The sequence below is a fragment of the Mastacembelus armatus genome, chromosome 7 (genome assembly GCF_900324485.2).
Source record: "Mastacembelus armatus chromosome 7, fMasArm1.2, whole genome shotgun sequence".
NCBI classification, from domain to species: domain Eukaryota; kingdom Metazoa; phylum Chordata; class Actinopteri; order Synbranchiformes; family Mastacembelidae; genus Mastacembelus; species Mastacembelus armatus.
Window position 1 is genome coordinate 18,270,686 of NC_046639.1, and position 11,604 is coordinate 18,282,289.

Sequence of the window (11,604 nt, forward strand, 5' to 3'; positions counted from 1 at the left end):
CAGTGGTCAGTTTATTATGAACCCCATGTGTAAGACAGAGTCAGTTCATTAGGAATCCCATGTGTCGGACCCAGTCAGCTTATAAGAACCCCTGTGTCGGACCCAGTCAGTTAATTAGGAACCCCATGTGTCTGAGACAGTCTAACCCAACAGTCCTGCAGTAAATCCTCCTTCATGAAGGTGATAATATAAAAGGAAGTGTATGTGCACAGACCTTACGAATCACAAACCTTGATCTGTGATTGGATGACAGGACATTTTAAACATAGTAAGCTATCCCATATTAAACTGCACGATCAATGTGATGCTTCATATGTGGTAACAGCATTATGATTAATACTACATACTTTGGATAATATTGTAAGAAATAGTAATACATGCAATATTATTAATAATTTAAAACAAAAAATCCTACTACTAGTTCAACATACAAACATACAATAAAAGCAGCGGAAGTAAGGAAGATCCCGTGTTGTTTGTCCATAGTATTTAATTAGTATCATACACAAGCATGTTTCTATTAAAACACATCAGCTGAGTCAAACAATAATGTACAAAGAGGTTCAAACTGACAGGTCGTCTCACCGTGTTCGTCCTGCGTGTACAAAGCCCGATGGAAAACAGAGTGCACCAAAACGACAGGATCAGCAACAAGACCAGAAAAATCCAGACAGAGCAACTTCAGCGCTTTCACCAGCTTTCTGTTTTATCAGGACACACCCCCACTCAGTCAGATCAATCTTTAAATCGTCAACACGTTTAAAGATCAGCTTGAATCTGTCCTGAAACTGAGTTTTGATACAGCTTCAACATTTTCAGATTTACAAAAACGTCATTTAAAATCTAATATAACAAAGCCAACTACTGCAACTGTACACGCTTTTAATTTAAATACTTTCAAAGTTCTTAGGCCAATGGAAATTTGAACATCTACGGTTTCGTGATAATCAGTCAACATCTGCGGAATAAGATTGTGGGACATGATCAAAAGCTCCAGATGAGCTCATAAAGGGACCTTCGGCTCTGAATGTAAAGTGGATACCTCAACTCTACAGGCATCGTCTGAGCCCAATCCATCTGCTCACCAAGACCATGTGGTGCAATCAAAAGCTCGGGCACAAGCCTGTACATGCACCTGCAGATGAGCATATTTTATCAAACTGCTTTGCTTATCAAACCTGTTTTTTTAACAACAGCAGGCGAATCAAAACATGATCCGATTATACCTAAATTTCACATTTGTATTTCAGCCTGTCTGAACTTTAGAATCGTCTATTGCTGATTCCAAAGAAATCTCCAGTTACTGGTTTTTCTACGAGGATAGACCCATACAGGACAGTCAGGAAACATTTGGCATCACATCCTAAACAGTCTGACTTTGTACATGCAGGACTCACAGTTCATTACAATTATTTTCCATTTAAAAATGATCAAACTCTACAATACAATGACCGTAACCCAGTGTGAGAAAAGTATTGTCAGCACACTCATTATAAGATCCCCTCAGACATAAAGAAGCATGTGAACACACAGCGGCGATACTGTTTTATTGCACTGTTTTTACTACATTGTGCACTTCCACTACTTTTCTCTAGGTTAATACTCAGGTTGACGTGCTGGGTTAAGGCCATTTTATAGTAAAGTCGCACCAAAAAAACCATTTACTTCATTGGGTGCCACAAATATACAACCCCTGTCCTCAGCATGCAAACACAAAAGGCAACCAGAGCCGATCAGAACAGAGCTGCAGGATTTCATGGATCACACATCTGGCCTGCTGGACAAGGACAGAAACATCTGTCACGTGGTGGTGGCGTTCTACTTAAACAGATGTTGTCAGGCTCGTAAAACGGTCAAATCTCAACCTTTACCAGCCGTGCTGTGAGAGAAGACACATCTCGACTGTTCGGTTGAAATCTGTCCTGTTGCTTTTCGCTGTGTTTGAACAAGACACACTGAACCTTTCAGGTCTACACCACTCAATCACAAAGTCCAAGTACTAAACCACTTTGTTACTTTAAACATCACTAAAGAAGACGGGATGTGATCGTGACATTCCTGCAGCATTTTGGACTGTCTGATGGCATCAATAACTAATAATCACTGTGCTGGCTGATCAACAGATCAATACATTTCAAGTGGACCAGAAGTGTGTCAGGTAACAACTCTTGGCTGGTTCACAAAACACCAGAACCTGAAATCTGGAGCAGCTGGAGGAAAAGCAGAGCCACAAGAGGCTGAAGGAGATTCAGTCTTTACTTCTTACAGTTTAATTGATCGTGGTACTTGACATGAGCTGTGCTTGTTGTTTCTGGTGTTTCATTAAAGAAGTACTGATCTGCCAGGACCTCCAGCTTAGTCTCACAGTTCCTTAGAGAGTTGGTCTGGGTCGGTGTTTAGAAAAAAAAGCTGCTTTCCACTATTGGGCAAAAGAGGGCTCATCTTCATCTTTCATTGTTAGTGTCACTGCTGGAAACTATAACTTTGTCCTTTGCATCTCAGCTCACTTTGGATACTTGTCAAAACGGGGGCTGCCTTAGGACAGAATATGGGCCGGTAGTGATGATGTTTCACAAGAAACAGAATGACCAAGTGTCTCCTGACCCTAAATTCAAAGCCAAACTGTTTGGCCCAACAGTGAAAAGCTGGAGAGTGTGTGCTAGCAGAGTTAATCTCCCATGTACACTGCTGAAGGTCTGACCACTCCTAAACAAACAGCCTTAGTACAACATACAGACAGGTAATGCTCCTTCTTTGTTCTGGAGTCTGATTGGCTGCTGTCAAGACCAGGACGTGCCATTATCACAACGATGAATTACAACATAATGCTAATGATGATCTTCTTGTGAATAAAAACCTATTATTAGGTTTCCACTGATGCTCCTCTTAAAATCTCTCATCTCTTTTTAGTGATGAGAATATTCTGGCCCACGCCTGCTCCGTTTGCTGTAGTTCATGTTTTGTGTTTAAATACCGAACCTAAGCTAAAGTTTTAATGCCTTGATTTTTGTTGTCACCATCCACAGCACAAAACCATATTCCTTCACATGCACCATAAGCTTGTAGTAAACTGAGCACCAGCTGTAGACGCAGCAGACGTGGTGTAGCATCATTCAGTCAACACAATCTAAATATTGGTCTTAAACTGCACTCCAGGAACGTTTTTCCATAAATCCATCTTTTACTTTTGGCTGCCAATATTAAAATTGACTTTCTGTGCACATGATTATATTGTTGGAAAAACTAATTGTCCTGTTCATGTTTTAAAATGCACAACTAATGCCAAAGCAAAGATTTGTATTTTCTGTTCATTCTCCAAGTATAATATATTTGTAAAAAACCTAAATGTGAAATCAACATTTTTTTAAACTATGGAACACACATTTATAAATTAAATTACACTTTGATTGGATTCTGCTTTTTGTTTTTCCTGGAGTTCACAAATATTAGGGCAATTATAAAAAAAACAAACTTGTTCTTCGGTTTCAAGTCGCATATTTTCTGATGATTTCATATTTATTTTCGTTTGTGGTGCAGCATGTTATCCTGTCATGGATTGAGATAATTTTATTCTACCATTGCCATTTTACATAGTTTGTTAGTTAGTTTTCTGATAGCTATGTAATAAGTAATACATTTGTTTGCTTCTGATAAAAATCCAAAGTGTATTTTGTGTCATACCTGAAATTTTGAATCATTAAAATGTGTCAAGGGGAAATTAAATGGATTCAAACCAAAATTAAAAATTGCTTTGCTTCATTTGACACGATTTGAATAATGCCTATGATCATGTGACACTCCTGGTCCAATCAGCAGATGCCTCAGAGCACAAAACACTGAACTCTGGATGAACATCTAGAGTAGACTTATGAAGTCAAACAATAAGAAATAATAAAAATATAAAACAAACAAGTAATTAAAAGCTTATTACAGAGATATAAACAAGAAACAATAACATTTCTCCTTCTGCAGCTAAAGTACCATTTCCATGAATCCAAACAAACCAGGTTATCTCACAATAAGAAGATTATTAACATTATTCTCATTATTAATATCTTACAAAACCAAAATCAACAGTGCAATAAAAAGGTTTTTAATCCCTCGCCCGGCAGGAGAGAGACAGCGAGGGGTGGGGGAGGCGAAAAGGAATTGGAGAAATAAAGGAAACATTCAAAAAATAAGAAAAGAAGAGCTGGATCGAGGGGATACTGAGGAGGACAAGCAGATTACAACAGACAGGGGAAAGGGCTTCTCAGGATTACATAAATGAAATAATGGATGGATGAGTGGAGGTGGAGGGGAGAATATAGAGTGTCAATGAAATCAGAGGAGGAAAGAGAGGAGAGAGAAAATGGTGAAGGCAGACTTGTGGTTACTGGTTAACAGGTGATGAAGGTGGGGGTGGGGTAGAGAAGAATCATGGGAAAACTTTAGGAAAGAGCACAGATACACAACAGGCTCCAGCTAACTGGCTAAACTGCTAAATGTGTGTCTTTATGGCCACTGGAATGAAAAAATAATCACTTTCTTTTACAGGTTATGTCGTGATTAAAAGTCAACATGGCTGACAGTGTTTGATGATGCATTTGATGTACAAAAAGAGGTTTAGTTTCAGATCTGGATTTAAATGAGGCTGTTGTGTGGATCTGTAGAGATGCACTGACACCACTGTTTTTTTTTTTTGTTTGTTTGTTTTTTTTAGTGATACAGATGGAAAAAGTTCAGTTCAGTCAGATTAACAAACATTTTCTCTCTAGCATTTCTATCCATGTTTAGAGATAACGGTCTCATTGTGTGTCTGCATCCATCCCAGCACAGCAGGAGTGAATGGAGTTTAGTCCGTGCCCTGGTCACTGCGAATAACCCACAGATGTTTGAGACAACATTCTAGAAAGGAAACACTGTAACAGCACTGAAATGAAGCAGCGCTCAGGATTTCTGTGGTATAACCTCAACAGACCAGCACAAGTCAGAAACTTGTCGAGTCAGTGAACTCAGGTTGAATGCTGATCCATAAGAGACATAGTGTAAGCTGACTGGTCGGACACTGAGCCCATGCAGCACCGGCAACTGCCGGTTTGAACAACCGCCGTTAGCTACTAGCTGTTATTAGCTGTGTAAATAACAGCGAGATTTTGACGTGTGTGTGCTTAACTTAAAAACAGTCGGCTTTCATCGTGTCTGCGTTTAAACTGCTGCTGCCAATGGAAACAGAAAAAAAAAGCCCTTGAATGCATGTAGTTCTTGGGGAAGCTCCACAGTAAGGTCATACCTAGAACTGTTTGGTCTGAAAGTGCATACAATGCACAGTGGAGAAGCTGTTCTACTGCCACAGGAACTAATGAACATAAAGACTTTTATGAATTATTACTTAAAATGTCTCTGTTTAAAAATTGAATTTTATTTACAGCGAGAAACCCAATGAAAAGTGTGATATATTCCAGGTCAGTTTAAAATCTGTGAGAAATACTTTAACCCTGACCAGAACTGATGGAGGCTGAATGTGTTTGTCCACATGAGGAATGGTTCCACCTCCCACAATACGTCAGTAAAAAATTTAAATCCAGTAGTATCAGTGCATCCAGGGGTGGAGGGGTGGAGGGTAACTGGGGCGAGGAGGCATTAATGTCAGGATGGAGGAGGTGAAAGGGGGAAATGTTAGAGGTTTGGGGGTTTTGATCAGAAAGGAGGTGTGTTAAGAGTGACTGGGCATGGCCTGTTCTGTGGTCTGTTCTCAGGAACTCCTCTTAGTCCTGGAGTGTTGGATCAACCACTGGAGAGTGATGTCTGTAGAGAGAGGTGTAACATCAGAACATGCAGAGAAAGTGTGTGTGGACAGAACAGTGTGAAAGAAAAGAAAACCTGGACCGACCAACAGTAATTGTGACTGTGTGTGTGTTTAAATCCCGCAAACAGTCTTCGTCAGAGCACATGATGCAGCTGAAAGCTCTGAGAAGACTTTGTCAGCAGATCTTGAGTTGGGGAAGGTTTTGACGAAAAAGTTGTGATTATCCAGAAAGTCTAATGTTTTTTTGACACCATTTACATAGAAGACGAAGGCAGGTTGTGCGAGTTCTAGAGGTTAAAAACCTCACACTAGTTAGTTACAGCCTACTGACCCATTAAACAATTACAGCTGAACATGCTGATTTAAAATGCAACAATTACACTGTGCAGCAGTAAATCCTACTGTAGGTCTGGGGCTGGAAAACATTTGCACTGGATAAAAGTAGTTAGTTTCTCTAACACTCAGATGACTGATGGTACACTCCCTGAGAACTAATGTGTCTTTTACACTGACTGTGACACTCATGATTTATTGGGTTTTTCAGTTTGTAAATTTGTGTCCGTTTTCTTTTAGGTCAATCTGCTCATCTGTTGTTGCCACCAAGAAACTGCAGTTGGAAATCAGTAAATAAATGTATGAACAATATTGCATATAAACCTGCTTGTATCTTGTTGTATAGTCTGGTTTTTATTGCAGTTTTTCTGTAGCTGCTTCACAATAAAACAGCCTAGTTTAATGTGAAGTATCAGGAAGTGTTGAAGTTAAATCAGCAGTAATGCAATACAGCTCTGAAACTCAATAAACAAATAAAGCAACGCTGATATCTGGAAGTACAAGCATGTACACAGGAGGGAAACTAAAGACCAAACCACAAAGTTTCAGTTAGCGTTCAATCCCCCTCACACTACAGTCTCTGCACAGAGGTTTATATTTCTACAGGACTGAATTTTAAGTCTGTAATGTTACCACAGCAGCAGTCATTTCATCCTGTTCCTCCACCGCAAGACGGGAGAGCTGGAATACACCATTAACCATATAAAGCAACCTACAGAAACAGGAACTTTTATGGCCTTTGTATTTTACTGGCCAGACAGTGCTTTGCTAGATAGATGACGGTGCATCAAGCTAAAGCTAAAGTTCTCAGCTTGTTCACTGGACTCCCCACAGATTTCAGCTATAAATATGTGGAAAGTAAATTTATTCTGTCAAAAGACGAGTAAAAATACAAACGTGTGTATGTGTGTGTGTGTTTGTGTAATACCGATGTTGTCTTTCTCCTTGCAGGAGATGGAGTAGCAGCAGATCTCTCTGTCCTGTATGGCCGACAGGTTCCTGATTAAAACAAATAAATCAGTTCATAAAGACTGTGTCTTTTAGAGCTTTGATATGATCACTTTAGTGAGTGTGTCCTGACTGCATTTGCATTTAAGGAAGAATCAACCTAGGACAGCCAGATCAATGAGACGAAGTGAAAAAAACAGTTGCGATTGACATTATGTTCAATATCAACAAAGTGCAACCCTCAAAGCTAAACACAGAGCTACAGTTCTGCTCGAAAAGAAACTAAAACATATCATCAGTGAGCTGTGGTGGTGTGTGGACATTCAGGACATGTACAAACTCTTCTGACACATACATGAACCTTAAAGAACTCAGAGCCCATGGTAGTGTGGACTTACATCCTCTCTATGAGCTCCTTCTCATCCAGAGCTCCTGGCAGGTCCCTCTTATTGCCCAGAACCAAAACCTGGGGAGACAGAGAATTCAACCATCACACAGACGTAGATGCAATATTCCTGCAAACTGCACAATCAACTGCTCCAGGCCTGCCAGAGGCTGGGGCAGTGGATTTCATGAATGTCCAGTGAAGAAGTAGAAGAATAGTATTTTGCTTTCTCTCACTCACTGCATCAGGTCCAGTCTCAGCTTTGGTCAGGTTTGTCTGAATTTGAGTAACCAGGCTAATCCAGGCTAAGATTCCAAGGATTTAGTCACCCTGGGATCACCTGGCTCGGCCGGTGTGTTAGTTCAGTGCGAGTTGGTTAAACCACAGTGTTTCAGTTAACAACAGCCAATTTATTCTGGATCACTCAAATTTGTAGATTTTCACTGGTTCGCTCTGGGTTCTGTCAGGCTTACTCAGCATTGTTTAGTCAACGTGGGTCAGTTCAGTCATTATGGCAGACTGTGGTCACATCTGTTCAGCTAAGATCAGTGTGTTCAGTCACGGTTTCGGTTCTGCTCGGGTCTGATCTGTGTGTTCCTGGGCGGTTCTTACAGGTATTCCCTGCAGCTGTGGTTTGTCCAGCAGGTTGTGGAGCTCGTTCTTAGAGGCTTCAATCTTCTCTGGGTCTGCTGCATCCACCATGTAACTAAAAACGGAAAATAAATAAATAAAAAATACAGTGATTATTAAAACTGTCATCAGGCTAGCTGATCGATTGACATAGTTTTATCACTTCCTTCTCAAAGCCTTTTATTTGTTCAAGAAAAGGTTGGTATCATCAGTATCAGTTTTACGACTCCCCCACTGTGCGTACAAACCAATTCTGTGCTCTGTGTTACGTAAATCTGACCCATTTTTCCTATGGCCTTTCCTGTCCCATCGCACTTTGACAACTGGGTTAATGAGACACAACAGCACAGCACAGCACACCTGATGCTTAAAGTCATTTGATTTTAATAGATTTAAGAGACTATTGTCTGCAGAAATGTTCAAATATATGATTTATTTCTGTGCAGCCACTTTCCACTGAAACACTTCTTAGTTTGGACAGAAGGATGATTTGACAACCAATTCTTCGGCTTCTCTGGTCTCATTAGTATCTTTCTGGGCTCCTGTCATCTTTGGACCCAGCAGAGACATCCAGCGACCTGCTTGCGTGAAAGTAACCAGTTTCAGAAACCAGAACTTACACGATAGCACTGACTCCTCGACAGTAACGCTCCCACATGCTCCTGAACCGAGGCTGACCTCCGATATCCCACAGCTGCAGGCACAAGGACAGCACAATGTGTACAGTCTGAAGCTTAACTGCCACACATAATCAACTGAGAATAAAATCACTGTAAGATGTCTTTGGATTATATGTAATACATTGTTTTTATTAAAGGGAATCCTACACCTCAAACTTTTATGTTTGTCGTAAATACTGTAAATAATTTGGATTCCACAATAAATGACAGTCAGGCTGACAAACTGAACAGTATTAAATATCAGGGAGTTAAACTACCAACCTTTATAGTGACATTGCCTTTAGTGATCTTCCTCATGTTGAAGCCAACTGTAGGAATCATGTCTTCACTGAACTGGCCAGACTGAAACACACACATGCACCTTTACTGATATGGTCATGTATCATGTGCCACCTAAGAGAGGTGTGTATGAGTTGTCATGTGGCAGTGGAGGGTGGTAAATGCCATTAAAACAACTTTATTATGGGCTGATTTTAACTTAAGACAAACATGCGTTTGTCTTCAGAAAGTCATCAGACCCTTTCATTTTTTGGACACTTCATTATACTGTAAATTCAATCTTAAATGGACAGAATTTTCAATTTTGCCTACCCATCTACACTCAATAATCAATAGTGATAAACTGGAAATGTGTTTTTACATTTTGGATTAAACCTCAAAAATCTAAAAGTCTCATTTATTATTACATTTACATTTATCATTACAATTCTTTGTGGATGATGTTTTGGGGTAAATTAACAGATAAAAAAAATAATTTCAAAATGCAGGGACAGAAATTACCAAAAAAACATGTGATTGTCCACCCAAGAGCTCTGACTAACATATTTTGAAAAGATAAATGTAAAGTTCAGGACGCAACCTAACTGAATATGTAGTTTGCTCAAGCACTCACTTATAATTCTCTTTAAAAATGAGTCAGACCATCATATATCATCTGATATTTTAAGACACTGGCCCTTAAAAATCCTTCATCAGTGAGTGATCCAAACTGTGTTTTTAGTTCTAAAAAGGAAGAAACAAGAAGTAAATCTTGAGTGAGGGTGACCCAACAATGTAAGGGGGAAGCTCATAGGGCTGATGTCAGGTTTTATTGTGTGGCAGGGAGGGACTGTAGTGTGAGGGAACAGGGAAGGTCACTCTGAGAGTAGGGGGGTGGGTGACACTGGACCTAAAACCACTACCCTCAGGCCTGAAAACAGTATCAAAGCCGGGTGGGGTGGTCCAGTCCCAGATCCCGTCCTCTAACTCTACATTTATGGTGCAGGAGAAGTGCATCCACTGATGCAGATGTGAAACATCTGGGTTGATTTACATTTACAGTAGATGCAGGGATTTAACTGGCGTGTATTCTCTCCACACACACTCAGCCAGGTTCTCTCTAACACAAATGAAGCCAGTGGTGTCTAACTCGACGTGCTGGGTAACAATAGATGGAGCCAGATGCTAACAGCTGGCATTAGCACATCTGTTAGCAGCTAACCACAACCTTACCGCTATCACATTGACGAAGGTCGTCTTCCCGGAGTACTGCAGTCCCACCAGGGTTAACTCCATCTCTTCCTTCCAGAAAAGCGCCTTGAACCAGTCAAGCAGTTTGTTGATCAGCGCTATCATCGTTGTCGTCTGATGCTAATGCTAGCTGCGGCTGCTGCTAAGGCTAGGTGGCTATGCTAGCTAGCTAGCTGGCTAACGCCCCGACCGTCTTTTTTTTTTTGGACGCTGACAGTCAATGTGACAATCACGGACAAGGACAGAAACACAACCGACACCGAGTGGACCGATAGGAACCGAGGAAGATATTCGATACGTCGGCGTTTCACGCTCTAAGGTCCGCTATGTGTTTTCGCTTTTCTGTGATGTTTACTAGCTGCGCCTCTGCCCACCTGCACCGTCAATACACAAGCAATAACTCACACAACATCCGGTACGGCTCTTCAAAATAAACCTCGATTCGAAAACACTTCCATGCACATGTCGTCATATACAGGCTTAACATGGACATAAATATGATTTATGAGAAAGAATCTTCTCAAAATAAAAATGTTACGCGATTGTTGTAGTCCAAAATCTAGATTATATTACTCGTGTTATTACATTTGGTATAATCTGAGAGCAAGTTGTCAGTTCTGCTTCCTGCTTGGGTGGGGTTGATATATGAAGCAGATGAGAGCAGATAAAAGAGGAGGCAGATACTACTGTGTAACTGAAACACTGCCCTCTGTTGTATAAAACAGGTACTTATGAATACTTTCACCAATAGTCAATGATGGAACACTAACTACAATAATGTTTCACAATAAGAGTAACAGTAGAACTGTTTGTGTTGCATTCTGCTTCACCCTTATGTGTGTTTCCTGCAGCGCTGCCATTCGTGGTTGGGGTGAGGGCTTATAAGTGAGGTTATGGTTAGCCATCTCTGGTTGGGCCCAGGCTACACGGGTTTAGATTAAAGGAAACAGAAACACAAAGTGACAGAGAAACTATACTTACACAGTTTGTGGTGGTGGTCTCCTGCTCAAACACTGTGATGACTCCAGTTTTAGTGCAGCAAACTGGTACCCTACATTGTACCATTATGGTGGGTTAGAATTAGGCATCACAGGCCCAGAATGTGCCAGTTATGGTCTGTTGGCAGCACACATCACCCGCTGCCTATTTTAAATTTTGTACTTCTGTCTCAGTCTGCTAAACTATCTCATTGCTTAAACTGAAGAACCTGTCTTCAGCCATTAATGGGCTGCTATGGGGGCATGGGGCCTCTAAGCTCAAGCCTGTGTATGAAGTCACAAAATAGTTTGTATTGGATAAAAAAAAGACACAAAATTACCAAAAATACACAC

The 11,604-nt window shown here is 40.5% G+C and overlaps 1 protein-coding gene across 1 annotated transcript; it reads right to left on the minus strand.

Moving 5' to 3' along the window:
* Positions 1 to 470: 470 nt before the first annotated feature.
* LOC113146037 (ADP-ribosylation factor-like protein 8A) lies at positions 471 to 11,408 on the minus strand. The gene is made up of 7 exons (XM_026333242.2): positions 10,256 to 11,408; positions 9,026 to 9,106; positions 8,705 to 8,778; positions 8,067 to 8,160; positions 7,468 to 7,535; positions 7,050 to 7,120; positions 471 to 5,787 (listed from the first exon to the last, which is right to left on the minus strand). Exons 1-7 carry the CDS (start codon positions 10,376 to 10,378, stop codon positions 5,735 to 5,737), a joined length of 564 nt encoding a protein of 187 aa, XP_026189027.1. The 5' UTR covers positions 10,379 to 11,408; the 3' UTR covers positions 471 to 5,734.
* Between the last annotated feature and the right edge of the window lie 196 nt (positions 11,409 to 11,604).